A 12,588-nucleotide genomic window follows, 5' to 3' on the forward strand; every position below is an offset into this window, starting at 1 on the left:
CACACCACCTGCAAATAATTTACATTTCTTGCTGCTCTTACTTTTTTAATTAAATACTGGGGTGGTGGTTTTCTTTTTTTTTTTTTTTTTAAATCTCTGTTTTTCCCAGGAGTTTAGACCTGAATACATTTTGGCCACTGTTGTGAGCCACTGAGTGCCTCTTTCACAGTAATATTTTGAACCAGGTCTTGCATATTGCTTGGTGTTAAGGAAGAGTTTTTCTTGTTGTTTTCCCCAATTAGCTGATCCCAACAAGAAGTTATTATTCTAAAATGATATCCAAAATTTTGTGTCATCTTCAGAAGTAGCCGAGAATGAACTTCACATCCATGTTTTCAGTTCGCCTTCCATTTGACATGTTACTTCACTGAATAATGACTGGTGCTGAGGCAAACAGGCAATAGGCATAGAGAATCATCAAATTATCTACCTTCCTAATTTCCAGTGGAGAGTCTGCACTGAGTCCTGCTGAGAAGCGTTCTTCTGATTAACTGTTGCCAAAGAAACTTTAATGATCCCACTGTGTCAAGCATTTCTAAATAAAAAATATATAATCTGTAGAGAAAAATCCTGACCTGACAGAAAGAAGGCTTGTGATCTAATTAGCTACTTCAGTTTCTACTATTTCTGAATTTATTCTCTACACATTACTTCTTTTGTTGGAGCAGCCATTAATATATGAGAGTTGAAGAATTTTTTTCCTCAGATCCCTATTTTAATGCATTTGAAAGATACGAAGAACTTTGCACAATCTGCCAGCAACAAGGCTTGTGCTAAGCCTGTTGCTCTTCCAGGTTTCAGAGATGCATGTGAGTAAATGAAAAGGTAATGCTTTTACAGATACTTACCTCATTTCTATTGTTTTGTCCAGATTGTTCACAGTCTATGTCATAACACAAATGTAATTCTTTTGGTCCACTAGGATTTAGAGTCGTCATTTCCTACAAATTTGATTTATAGAAAAGGAACATGACACTACCTTTTTAGACACATTGTCATCAATATGATGCAAATAAACATGAAATAGATAATGGACATACCAGATGGGAGTGATTCTTTTTTAGTTTTACACTGATATATCTCAGAATGGAGTACAGATGTTTATATGATGAAGGTAAAAGATCAGAATTGCAGTTTTCAGTTCTGCAATTGTCTCCCTTTGTGACCTTGAACAAATCATATATAATTTCAGTGCCTTGCTTTTTTATTTGGAAATCGATGATAGCTCTTCTTTATGTAAGAGAGGTTTTATGAAGTACTTTTATTAATTTGAGGCAAATAGATAATATGGTGATGTAGTGACACTTGGGATTTCAAAGGGGAGGATGCTTTGAACTTTTGTATTAAGCAATCTTCATTGAGCAGTTGTTAATTCAGCAGGATACGCTCTTTCATAGCGATACAGCTCCTACATGACAAATTAGTATACAGCTGACACGGCTGGATGTGATCCACTATACTAAAGGGCACAGCCTCAGATGCCCGGACCCAAACTCAATCTTCTCCCAGCAGCCCTGTCACAGATGCACCTTTCCATTCCTGGAGTATTTGTCACCTTCAGGATATGATTTCTTCCCGGTCAGCTCCACATCATCTTTAGTAATTAATTGCAGACCTCTTGAGTCTTGTCAGGTCTTTTCCTGTTATTCACTGCATGATGAAGATTTAACCAGCCAGCTTTACAACTCAGCTCGTTCCAGGAAAACAGCGCACGTTTCCTTCACGCCCTTGCCCGGCTCCCTCCCCACGGCAGGAGCGCAGGCCAGGGTGCATCCTGCCCTGCCGGCGCAGCAGCCAGGGACCTCGGCAAGTCTCTGCCGTGAGTGGCGGCAACCACCGGGAGAAACGGTGCATGGAGGAAAAGCGCAGAGATCTAAAATGTATGTAAAATCAGGGGCACAGGGCCTATGCACTGACCTCTTTTTACATCCACGGTCTTCCAGACACAGCGTACGGTACCTGTGACCGTGCTCTCTGCGATAGCAAGTTGCACTTGTGCTATCAAGTGAGTAACTAACGTGTGCGATTTTCCACTCCGGTTATTGGCCAGGGTATGTGGGGCATCTTTATCCTTGTTTGCATTTGCAAATTAACGTATAGATCACTTAAATACCATTAACCACTTGTAGCAAAGCACGTAAGACGTCTTGAACATTTTGACAACTCTGGAAGATGTTGAAGTACCCAAACTCAGCGGGTTTTTATGCATAAAAAATACTGATTGATTATTTCGCATAGCTGGAAGGCGCTGCAGAGAGGCCGTGTGATGCCCGTGTACTTCTCCGGGGACGAGGTCAGTGCCGCCTCACGACACTACTATTACTGATACAAGAAGTAGGAAGACGATCACCGCGTTCGTTAGCGTTGAGTGCCACAGCAGAGCCGCGGCAGTCCTGGAGCTACCGTCAGACCTTCGCAGTGACCAAACACCTGTTGTTTCTCGAAGCAGGAGGAAGAAACGCCCTTCTCTGGAGACTGCTTCCCACCAGCCCCCCTCACAGACGCCTGGGCACCCACCGACGGCCCACCCGCGCTCTACAAACGCTACAAAAACGACGCCTTTGGCTTCCCTCTCCTCGCCCGAGCGCGGCTCGTTCTCAGACCAAACTCCAGCGACTGCGAGGAACCCGGCCCCGATGCAGAACGCTGACCCCAGGCGCGTTCTCACCCACCTCAGCCCGGCGGCGGGCGGCGGGGCGCGGGGGAAGCTTTTCGGTGCGGCGCCGCTGGGCGGCCGGAAGTGGCGGACCCGAGCGCGGGGCACATCCGGCGCCCTCCCGCCGGCCGCGCGCTTCGCCTCCCTTCCCCATGGCCGCCTCTGTGGTGAGTCCCCGCGGCGCCGGGCCGGGCCGCTGAGAGCTGGGGTCGGGGCCGCCGTTCTGAGGCTGCGGAGGTGCTGAAACCGCGGGGAGGGTCGCCGGGGGTGCCAGGAGGGGTCCCGGCTGCGGGTGGGAAGCCTCTCGGTGCGGGGGGGGGGGTTGTGCGTGGCTCCTTCCCACCGGCCCCTCAGCCGCTGCCCTCCCGGGGCAGAGCCGGTGTCCGTATGTCTTCGGCGGGTTCCCCGCCGTTCCAGCTTCGCTGCCAGCGGCCGCAGCATCCTCGTACAGGGGCCTGAGGGCAGGCAGTGGTTTGTGTGATGAGCCACCGTGTTTTGGAGAGGCCGTGTGGATCAGCTAACTTCTTGGAATTGTCGTCAGAGTTCTCAAGGGCTTTTTTTTTTTTTTAGGTTGGTTGGTTGGTTGGGTTTTTAAGTTGTGGCTTTCCTGTTAAACACTAGGAAGAAAGATTCCGAGTGAGGTGATTAGACATTGGAACAGGAGCCCGAAGGAACTGTGAAATCTCCATCCTCGGAGATGTTCAAAACGTGACTGGAGATAGGACCCTGAGCGGTCAGATCTACCTTTGACGTTAGATCAGGCTTTGAAGTTGGCTCTGCTTTGAGCTTGGATGTGGACCAGGTGGCTTCCAGAAGTTTCTTCCAGCCTAAATTGTTCTCAGAATTTAAGAATGTGTTCCGGGCTTTGGTTATAAAGAACTTGCCCAGAGCATCAAAACTAACAAAGCTTATCTTCCATTTGACTTATATTGCAGGTACCCTAACAGCTCATTCCAGTCTCCTGGTGTTTCTTTAATGCCCTCCCTTGCAGCCATTCTGTGCATTTGGCAGCTAAATGGCAATATGTTTGGTTGCTGGTTAGAAAGTTTACATGTGCAAGCGTGTCCTGGTTGGGAGATAACAGCCATCTACCCTAAATAACATAACAGGCTGAGTTATAATCACTGTTCCCTTAGTGGAAGGTCCAATACTCTTTGTCTCCTGGTGCCAAAAAGTTTCTCTTGGCCCTTGCTGGAATACAGCGTCTTTAAGACTACTTGGTCGTATTTGTTTGGAATTGGTCTGTGGGTTCAGAAATTGCTGGAGAAGATAGGAAGGTGAAGAGCAGGCTCATGTCCTTACAGAGGGAGATCAAAAGAATAGTATGCAGTAACATGAGAGTATTTGGTTTTGTGAAGTAGGGATTATTTGATAGGCTGGTAAGTATTTTGCAGTATGGAGCTTTCTCTGAATAGAAGTGTTTCTTGTGGTAATGCTAGAGGAATTCATGGTAGTTCTGGTTTATATTCATTAAAGGCTGTCGAGAAAATGTAAGTAGTTAAATTGTGAAGTACTGATTGAGTTGCAGATATTGAGAATATAACGCTGAAATAGAATAATGATAAATGATAATATTTTAAACAAAATATCATAACAGAACCAAATGCAGTTTTGTAGATGTATGGGCAGCAGAATCACTGCTTTCCAAGATGTCACAGTTCAGGGTCTGTAAGAGGTCAAGGGCCAAACACCTAAACAAACTGACCAAATAACCAAAAGAGATCACAGTGCAGTAGTGTGACAACAAAGGCTGTTAGCTTTGGATGAATAAAATAGAGAGGTGTAAGGAAAATAATGAGATGTGAGGAGAAGTGTTTTGTTTTTATCAAAAATATAGTGTGGATATAGCAGTGGAGTGATTGATACTGGAATACATCCAACATGTGTGCGTGTTCTCATTTTTATATCTGTATATTATTAAATTTTATATATGTATATATAAATGTGTTTTTAAAAATGAGACTATGGTGGCAGTGTGATGGAGTTCTTGCTAATTTTCAGAAATATGTTGAATAAATCGTGTTCCTTAACTTTATTTCAGAACAGCCATCACAGCAACAAATATTTCACTGAATACTCGCATGTTCACACCACTTGGAGCCAGCTGTCACCCGTTTTTCAATGTAAATATTTACAATTTAAATAAAATAAATTTATCAGCATTCAAAATGAATCCTAAAACAGTCACCTTGCTAAAAGCTGGTACCTCCTGCGTGTAGGAAAGGAGTTTGGAACCAATTTCAATGTTATTTGACATCATCTTTCAGTGAGGATGGAGAAGACCAAACAAAGTGATTTATTGGAGAAATTGTGTAGATGGCTAGGTTGCATGAAATTGCCTAACTTAAGTACTTGGTATGATTTCTTCTCTCCAGGATTTCAAAACCTACGTGGATCAAGCTTGTAGAGCTGCAGATGAATTTGTCAACATCTATTATGAGACAATGGATAAAAGAAGAAGGGTACGTAGATTTTTTTGACAATAGTTAGAACTGTCTCGTACATTTCTTGCATGTTTTTCTAACTAGCATTAGCCTTGAAAGCATCTGAAAGTTGTTCACCATGTATTGTATTGGCCAGGTTGAGACCTCTGTTCCTCTTAGACTGCCCTGTAGAGGATTCCTTATGTTACTGTGTAGCATTGTTGTAAAAGGGGCCCTTTTAGAAAGTGCCTTAGACTTCTTCATGATAATAGTTCAGTTTGTGTCCAGCTGTGTTTTACAGGTACAGGATTTGGTCCATACAGGCAGATAAAACTTGCTTTATTTGTCTCTGAGGTCAGGATTTAGCTTATTTTTTTCCAAACTTTTTTTATTAGCAGTTATTACTTCTGTTTCTGGGAGTCTTTCAGGAGTGCCTGAGGATAAAATGGAAACAGCTCTATCTGGCTCTGAAAGTCTTCATGGACCACATTGATGTGGTATCCTGTAATAGATATGTGCACCAAAAGAGAGCTGTGGAGACTCTTCTTTGGAATTTTAAATGTGTTATAACTGTAATTTAATAATTTTAGATTATGTGAAAATATCAGGAGTTGCATGTTACTTCATAGTCACTTTGCAAAGTAGGTTAGGCAGAGATGTTTCAACAGCCTGAAGGAGAGTTAGGCAGTTACTCAACTGTTACAGCTTATGAAACATTTGGGAAGTTCTGGTCTGCTGCTGCAGATAACTGTCCTTTTTAAGTTTCTACTGTTCCTGGTCTTGTCTTCTGGTTTTGGTTGTTGTTTTTTTTTTTTACCTGAAATTATCCTTTTCTGAAATAATCTGTGTTGTGTGCACACAAACCCCTGAAAAAAAAAATCAGCAATAAACTTTCTGCAAAGGTAGCACTATCCTTTTGTTAGCAACTGGTTCAGTTCTATCATTAGCTGTGTTGAAAGAATCTCATCAGTATTTAAATTTGGAGGCATATGAGTCACTATTCAACTTATAAAAGAGAATATGTTGAGTTATTTTTAATTCTTGGTCAGGAGCACTAATTGTTATAAGGAGCTAATATTTCAGGAGGGCATTTTATCTATCACAGTAACAGAAGAAATCAATAATTCACAACATAAGGATTTAAAGAATGTTGTTTTGTGTGTTGTCCATTGTATGTGCTTACACATTTTCCCCAAATATGTATATTCATAATCACTCAGGCTTTAACAAGACTTTATTTGGACAAAGCAACGTTAGTTTGGAATGGTAATGCAGTGTCTGGGCAAGAAGAACTGAATAAATTTTTTGAAATGTTGCCATCTAGTGAATTCCAGGTTAATATGTTGGACTGCCAGCCCGTTCATGGTAAGGTTGTATTACAATTTACTTATTTATTTTTCAGTCTTTTTGTAACTGTTGAAAGTGAACTGCAATTATAATAGTGCTTAATACTTCTTTTGGAACAAGCTTAGAGAAAATACTGAGGGTTGAAATGTCAAGTTGTGCATAAGTAAAGCACAAATCAAGAGGTGCAGCGACTCCACACTTTCTCATGTCTGGGAAAATATTTTAAGGACTTTTTTCTTAAGATAGTACTCAAATGTGATGTATTTTTATTTATTGAAAAAGTCTGGCTTATCAGGTTATGTTGTCCTTGACAATCTCTAAGTCAAGAGACCTCTACTGTAGACTCTGATACTGACCTGCAGTATAATGTGGAACAAATCATTAACCTGCATGTACTTTGATTTCTCTACATCTAGAATAGATGTTAAGTTCTTCAGATTTCTGATTAACAATTGCTAATGAAAGGCTTACATAATTGAGAAGTTAATAAATTCCCTTCTAATAGATATTTGGGGAATCTGAGGAAAAAGCCTGTGGTCAAGGACGCTTGCTTTGCTCTGCTGTGAAAAAGATATAATCTCTGATAGCAGGGGAAAAAAGTGTACGCAACTTGCTAAATATAAATATATATATGTATATCTCAAATAACGAGAGCTTATTCTAAGCAAAAACTCGGGTGTTCATTATAGTGCTCTAAAATGAACAACATGAGATGAAAATAGAAAAGCCATTAAAAAGTAGTGTTGGTGAGCAAATACACCATTGTCTGTATAGAAATGGTGCAACAAAACTGTACTTTTCATAGGTGTGTAAGAAATTGTTAGCCTATAACTAGTATAATCAGAATTGAATGAAACTTCTGTGTATGTTTCCTACTTCTTTACCTGTTAGCCTTTGTTCGAGTTGTTTTCTTTGTACTTTTTCTCCTTGTGAAGAGCAAGCTACTCAAGGCCAGACAACAGTGCTCGTGGTGACAAGTGGGACAGTAAAATTTGATGGTGACAAGCAGCGCTACTTCAATCAGAACTTCTTGCTGACAGCACAAGCCACACCTACCAACACAGTGTGGAAGATCGCCAGTGACTGTTTCCGCTTTCAGGACTGGGCCAGTTAGTGAGGATTGGCTACGGGAAGTGACCTCTCTCATTCGACATGTTGAAGTTAGCTGTACGGACAGCCATTCTCCACGTATGGGAAACGCTAACTCTTCGTGTTGCAGCTGTGATTCTGGAAGGTCTGCAGACGTTTCGGAGTCGATCCCAATGACCATGGGTTTAGTAGTAAACAATCATAAAAAGTGAGAGGTTGCTTGTGTTAGTTGAACGTAATAAAATGCTCAAGGTAGTGAGGTGTGTTGGAATCATTCCTAAAATGCCTTACAAGCAGCTATGCTGCCACTTCCAGACTTCTTGTGTGTAATGCTGAAACTCTACTATTTGAACACAAAATCCTCTTAATGTACAATTCTGACCAAACGTGTAATTTTTTCAACTTGAAAAGATCTGATTTTACAGTAGCATCTTCCCTCTTTTGGAGAAGATGCTTGTGGCATGTAGATAGAGTTCTTAAAGCTACCTACTCTTGGTTGTAAGAGGCTAGGAAGGATTGACAATGATTTCTACTGTTTGTGAAAGTAGCAAATACAGCTCCTCAGTGTGTAATCTCTCAAATAATCCATTGGAAAGCTAATGTTACCGTCTCTGATATGAAAGGACTAAATAGTCTCATCAGGTTTTCTTTTGGCTTAAGCTTCTCAGCCTTTGGTTGTAGTTAATTTGCATTGATCCATACGTAGGACATGCTGAATGATTCAGAGCTCCTGTGCCAACAATTCTTGTCTCATGCACCTGAAGGACTTCAAACTGATTATTTTTCTTTTGAAGTCTTACAGTGTAAGAAATAGGTCAGTTACATTGTTTCTGTTTGCTTTAACTGTAATTTCTGTTGCCATGCAGTTTGGACTATTTTTCCCATATTCAGTCTGCAGGTTTTGATTCCCTACTGTCTTTTCAGGAAACACTATAGTAAAAAAGTGGCACTGAAAGTGTGCATTACTGTGAAGCCTTCAATTTTTCTCTTCAGTACTGTTATTCAGAACAGGTGCTTTGATTATTTTCAACTTAGAAGAACAGCTCTGAACACGAATACCATCCTCTCATGCAGATTTTTGCTGTAGTTTTCATGTTCTTTTTAAATATTGCCTTTAATTATTGATTCTGGGGGTTTTGTGTGTCTTTAAATTTGCAGTTTAAAGCTTTCAGCTGCTTTAAAATAGTTTTCAAGACTGCAGGTTAAGACTGTCCATCTTAACTTGGGAACTTAAGAGTAAATCTGAATAGCAGATTTGTTTCAAAGTGGTACATTTATTTGAAGCTGAGTAAAAAAATATATCAAAGTTTAGCTATATATGTGAGAGTACAGTTGCTTGTAACTGAAAATACATGAGGGGAACTTGTAACGCTGATCTTAATATGTGTTGCAATGACAGCAGCAACCTGAATACAAAACCAGTTACGACTGCAGCTCACTTGTTTTTATGACTTAAATCAGGGAAACTGTGAAAATGAACAATGTCTAACTTGTGTAAAACATCTTAAAAAATCTGTAGTTTGCGATATAATCCCACAAATAATGGGATGTTTAAGTGGAATGGGTAATTTTATTTCTTTTTAAGGCACTCTAGTCTTTACATCAGTAAGTTAGAATTAGTAACCTGTCTCTATTCAGAAGCTGTTTATGTTCTGAACTATTGTGTAACTGTTTTTCAGCCTGAAGAATATGAATTCCTGCAAAACAATGCAAGAAGTCCAGAATTTTTGAAAACTGTAACTACATTGTTATTTATGTATGTAGTGAAGGAGTCGCCCTATTTAATTGCTGTTTGTTCTTAACAGAATATGCGAGGTTCGTATATTTGTATTTCTTCTAGAAGTTTGAAAAGAAAACTTAACCCTAAATTTGCCTGTTAACTGATACAGCATTGTTGAATTGTGACAGTGGCATGGTGTGCTTTTCTGTTTTTTTAATTTGCTGTTGATGATATAAGTAGTGTTACAGATCTGCTTTGCATACACAAAACAGGTGTTGACTTTTGAAATGTCGTAATGGGTGCAACTGTAGCATTTGCTTGTTGAACTTTGAAGACGGTCACCAGAAGACACACTTTTATCTGTACCCGATAAGCTTGTCCTGGAAATAAATACTTACCAGGTATTTTTATTCAAGTTTTAATTTGTATAGTAGTTTTTAAGCTTTTTCTAGGCAGATTGGGAGATTTAGAATATATGAGGCAATGTTTGAATCAGATGTTATTCTTCTCAGTTATTTTCATGTTATTCAAATGCAGGCTGCTTTTAAATCTGACTTCTGCAATTAATATTAAAAAACCCCAACCAAACAAAAAAAAGCCACCACTACCTGGCACATTACTTAGGAAGCTTACTATCTGGCCTAGCTGGACAAACCCAGTTTAAACTCTTACTTAGTAAGATGTGTAGTTGGAATTGGTCTTGGTCTGCATACAGGGTTTGTTTGGAGAGAAATTAGCAGAAGAGAACCTACAAATGCTTTTTATTCTGTTCAGTACAAAACCATCTGGCTGGTTTAGCGTTCCTTGTTGCTGATTCTGCTCTAATATCTGAAATTTACAACGGGTGTCTGTAAAGTGAACATGTTTATGCTCTAAGCTGTAAATGGGAGTTAATACTACCATTTTTTGCTGTTTGATACCAAGTTACTAATGTACAACTGGTCGGTGAAGCAAAGCCAGCTGAAGAGCTAAGCGCTTCCACATACTAAATTGTGGCTCCTGAAGACTTGATAGATCTTCTGTTTTGTGTGTATTCCCTGTATTGTCTTTCTTAGTCACTGTGTTTATGTTGCTTTGTTCTTTTGGCATACTACAGTTAAATTGACTTAAAATACTTGTGCTGTTCCTTGGACTGGAGAAGAGTGACTTGTTCAGGTGGTATGAATGATTTGTTCTGATAGTTTTGATATGCATATGCTTCCTTATCCTGCTTGGAGAAAAGCATGTTATAAATAAATACTGTTTTATCAGTAAAGTAACTTTCTACATTTGAATATATTTTGTAAGTTTTTGAAATTGTTTAAGACCTGTTGTAAGATTAATTTAAAAAAAAAAACCTACCTGATGTTCTGCTTTTTTATTATTAGCAGTTTTCATAGTTTGTTCTTATGATATTAAAAGTGCAAGAAGTAATTTGTGGCTTCCTTATCTTTATGACTCGTGTTCTAGGTATGAGTTATGTGTTCTGATTGTTGCAGCATGGTGCTGGGGCACTGCAGAGCAGGCTGGCTGTGAGCTCTTTGTCAGCGCTGCAGTAAAAAAAATGTGGCTGGAATAACCACCCTATAGCAAATGCCTCACCAAGAGCACTGTCAGGCAGTAAAGGGTGTTGAACTGGCTAGAGTAACAATCTCAAATTGACGTTTCCCTCTAAAATTTACTGAAGTTTAGACTGCTGTCCAAAAATTACCTGAAGTCAAACAAAACTTATGGCAGATCCTTGGACTGTAAATATTTTCAGAGAGCATATTTTTGTGCCTCTGCTGTTTCTCTGCTAAGAAGAAATGAAACACTCAAATAAGGAATGGTTCACATGACAACTCTGGTGATTTATTAGCTTTATTTTGCTGTTTAAAACATCAGATTACTAATGAACATCTACACGGTGTAGACAGCAGCTTTTAGTTGCTGGCAATGAATAGATGGGGATGCTAATGCAAGGTCAACAGTTAGTGGAAACAGACATTGTTCTAGAAACAACGTGAAATATATTGTAATGTTCTTGCTGTGTTTGAAGGTGTAGATTTCAGTGAGGTTTTGCAAGCAGCCACTTTTTGTAATGATCCTGAGCAAGGCTCTGACAGCTGATGCAGTGTAAAGCTTTAGGAGTGCTGGGAAAAATAAATCACAGTTAGGGCCAAACCAGAAGATATTTTTGCATGCATGTTGAAAGTGAATCCAGAAATTGCTCTTTCAGTATTCTCCCTGGGCTGAAGAAAAGAATAGTTACGTCTTTCTAAACAAGCTTTTCTTTTCTGATCTTAACTGAGCAGAAGTAGGTCACTGATAGCTGAGCTTATTCCTTCAGAAGGCTGGGTTTAATAATATAAATAAATCTATCTTGTTATCTTTTGTGTCCAGTGATTGAATGGACTGTTGCAACTAAATAGCCATTTTGCCCTGCATCAGTAATACAGGTGCCTTAGAATATACTATTGATGGAAAAAAGTGTGTTGAATTTCAGTGGCTAATTTTTGTTTTCTTACAATGTAATTCAGTTCAGTCCCAGTGGGTTTACAGCTTCATGGTTTTTTAAGGTTTCCAACCAGTACACAGTGTATTGGACTTATGAAAACAAAAATAAATGAATGTTGCTGCTGGGCTTAATACTTATTTATTGAGGTCTCTGTATGCCACAATATGAATTCCTCTTGGGCGTTCAAGTACTTTGGTGTGTGTATTTGTGCCAACAGAGTAAGAATGAACTCAATGTGAACTTATGTTACCGGCTCTGCAATGTAACCTTCTGTCAGCTGTGGCATGTTCCTAGGTTCTGAGCGTTTAAAGCAGACTTTTCTTCAGAACTCGGCACATCCGTGCTGAATCCTTAGGCTCATCTGGATGGAACGATCCATAGGGGCACTGTGAGTTCTTGTGTGTAACTGAATTGATTTAGGAGGCTTGAATTCCTAACGGACTGATGTTTCGCTACTCTGAAAGGCTTAATTTTATTTTTTATTTTCTCCCAGCCCTGGGGCAGTGCTGCTTGGTAGGGCAGTCTATCCTGGTTTCGTAGAGTTCCTGTTCCCAGCTGAACTCTGTGGGTGTTGCGTTCATTCGAAAGTCTGAGGGGTTCATTCGAGTGGGTAGTTCTGTTGTCAGTTAGAGTTCCATAGGACTCTTAACTTCCCTCTATAACTATTCCATGGTACACTTTCCTCTTTAATTTGTGATTTAACAGAGTTTAGAACAGTATGTGGACTGTAACAAAAAATGGTACTATGTGTTTATGGGAAAAAGATAAACTGTTAAGCATATCTGTATGTATGGTGTATATCTTATTCCAGTGTAAGCTACAGTTAATGCATGATCATGTTATCTTATTTAAACATCTGTTTGAACTGTAAGAATAG

At 39.8% G+C, this 12,588-nt stretch overlaps 1 protein-coding gene across 2 annotated transcripts; it reads left to right on the forward strand.

The window, feature by feature from the left end:
- Positions 1 to 2,775: 2,775 nt before the first annotated feature.
- On the forward strand, positions 2,776 to 7,725 carry NXT2 (nuclear transport factor 2-like export factor 2). 2 transcript variants are annotated; one of them, XM_010569020.1, is made up of 4 exons: positions 2,776 to 2,823; positions 5,032 to 5,118; positions 6,300 to 6,444; positions 7,362 to 7,725. In XM_010569020.1, the coding sequence occupies exons 1-4, from the start codon at positions 2,809 to 2,811 to the stop codon at positions 7,538 to 7,540; spliced, it is 426 nt and encodes a 141-aa protein (XP_010567322.1). In that variant the 5' UTR covers positions 2,776 to 2,808; the 3' UTR covers positions 7,541 to 7,725. The 2 variants fall into 2 exon arrangements, with proteins under 2 accessions (XP_010567322.1, XP_010567321.1); XM_010569019.1 differs by lacking the exon at positions 2,776 to 2,823 and having other exon boundaries at positions 5,014 to 5,118.
- Positions 7,726 to 12,588: the final 4,863 nt, after the last annotated feature.

The sequence above is a fragment of the Haliaeetus leucocephalus genome, unplaced genomic scaffold (assembly GCF_000737465.1).
Source record: "Haliaeetus leucocephalus isolate CR32 unplaced genomic scaffold, Haliaeetus_leucocephalus-4.0 Scaffold262, whole genome shotgun sequence".
Classification (NCBI taxonomy): Eukaryota; Metazoa; Chordata; class Aves; order Accipitriformes; family Accipitridae; genus Haliaeetus; species Haliaeetus leucocephalus.

Coding starts and splice junctions, on each gene's coding strand:
- NXT2 (XM_010569019.1), top strand. CDS start 5,014: ATGATTTCTTCTCTCCAGGATTTCAAAACCTACGTGGATCAAGCTTGT. Junction 5,119..6,299: donor CAATGGATAAAAGAAGAAGG/GTACGTAGATTT, acceptor ATAATCACTCAG/GCTTTAACAAGACTTTATTT. Junction 6,445..7,361: donor GGACTGCCAGCCCGTTCATG/GTAAGGTTGTAT, acceptor CTCCTTGTGAAG/AGCAAGCTACTCAAGGCCAG.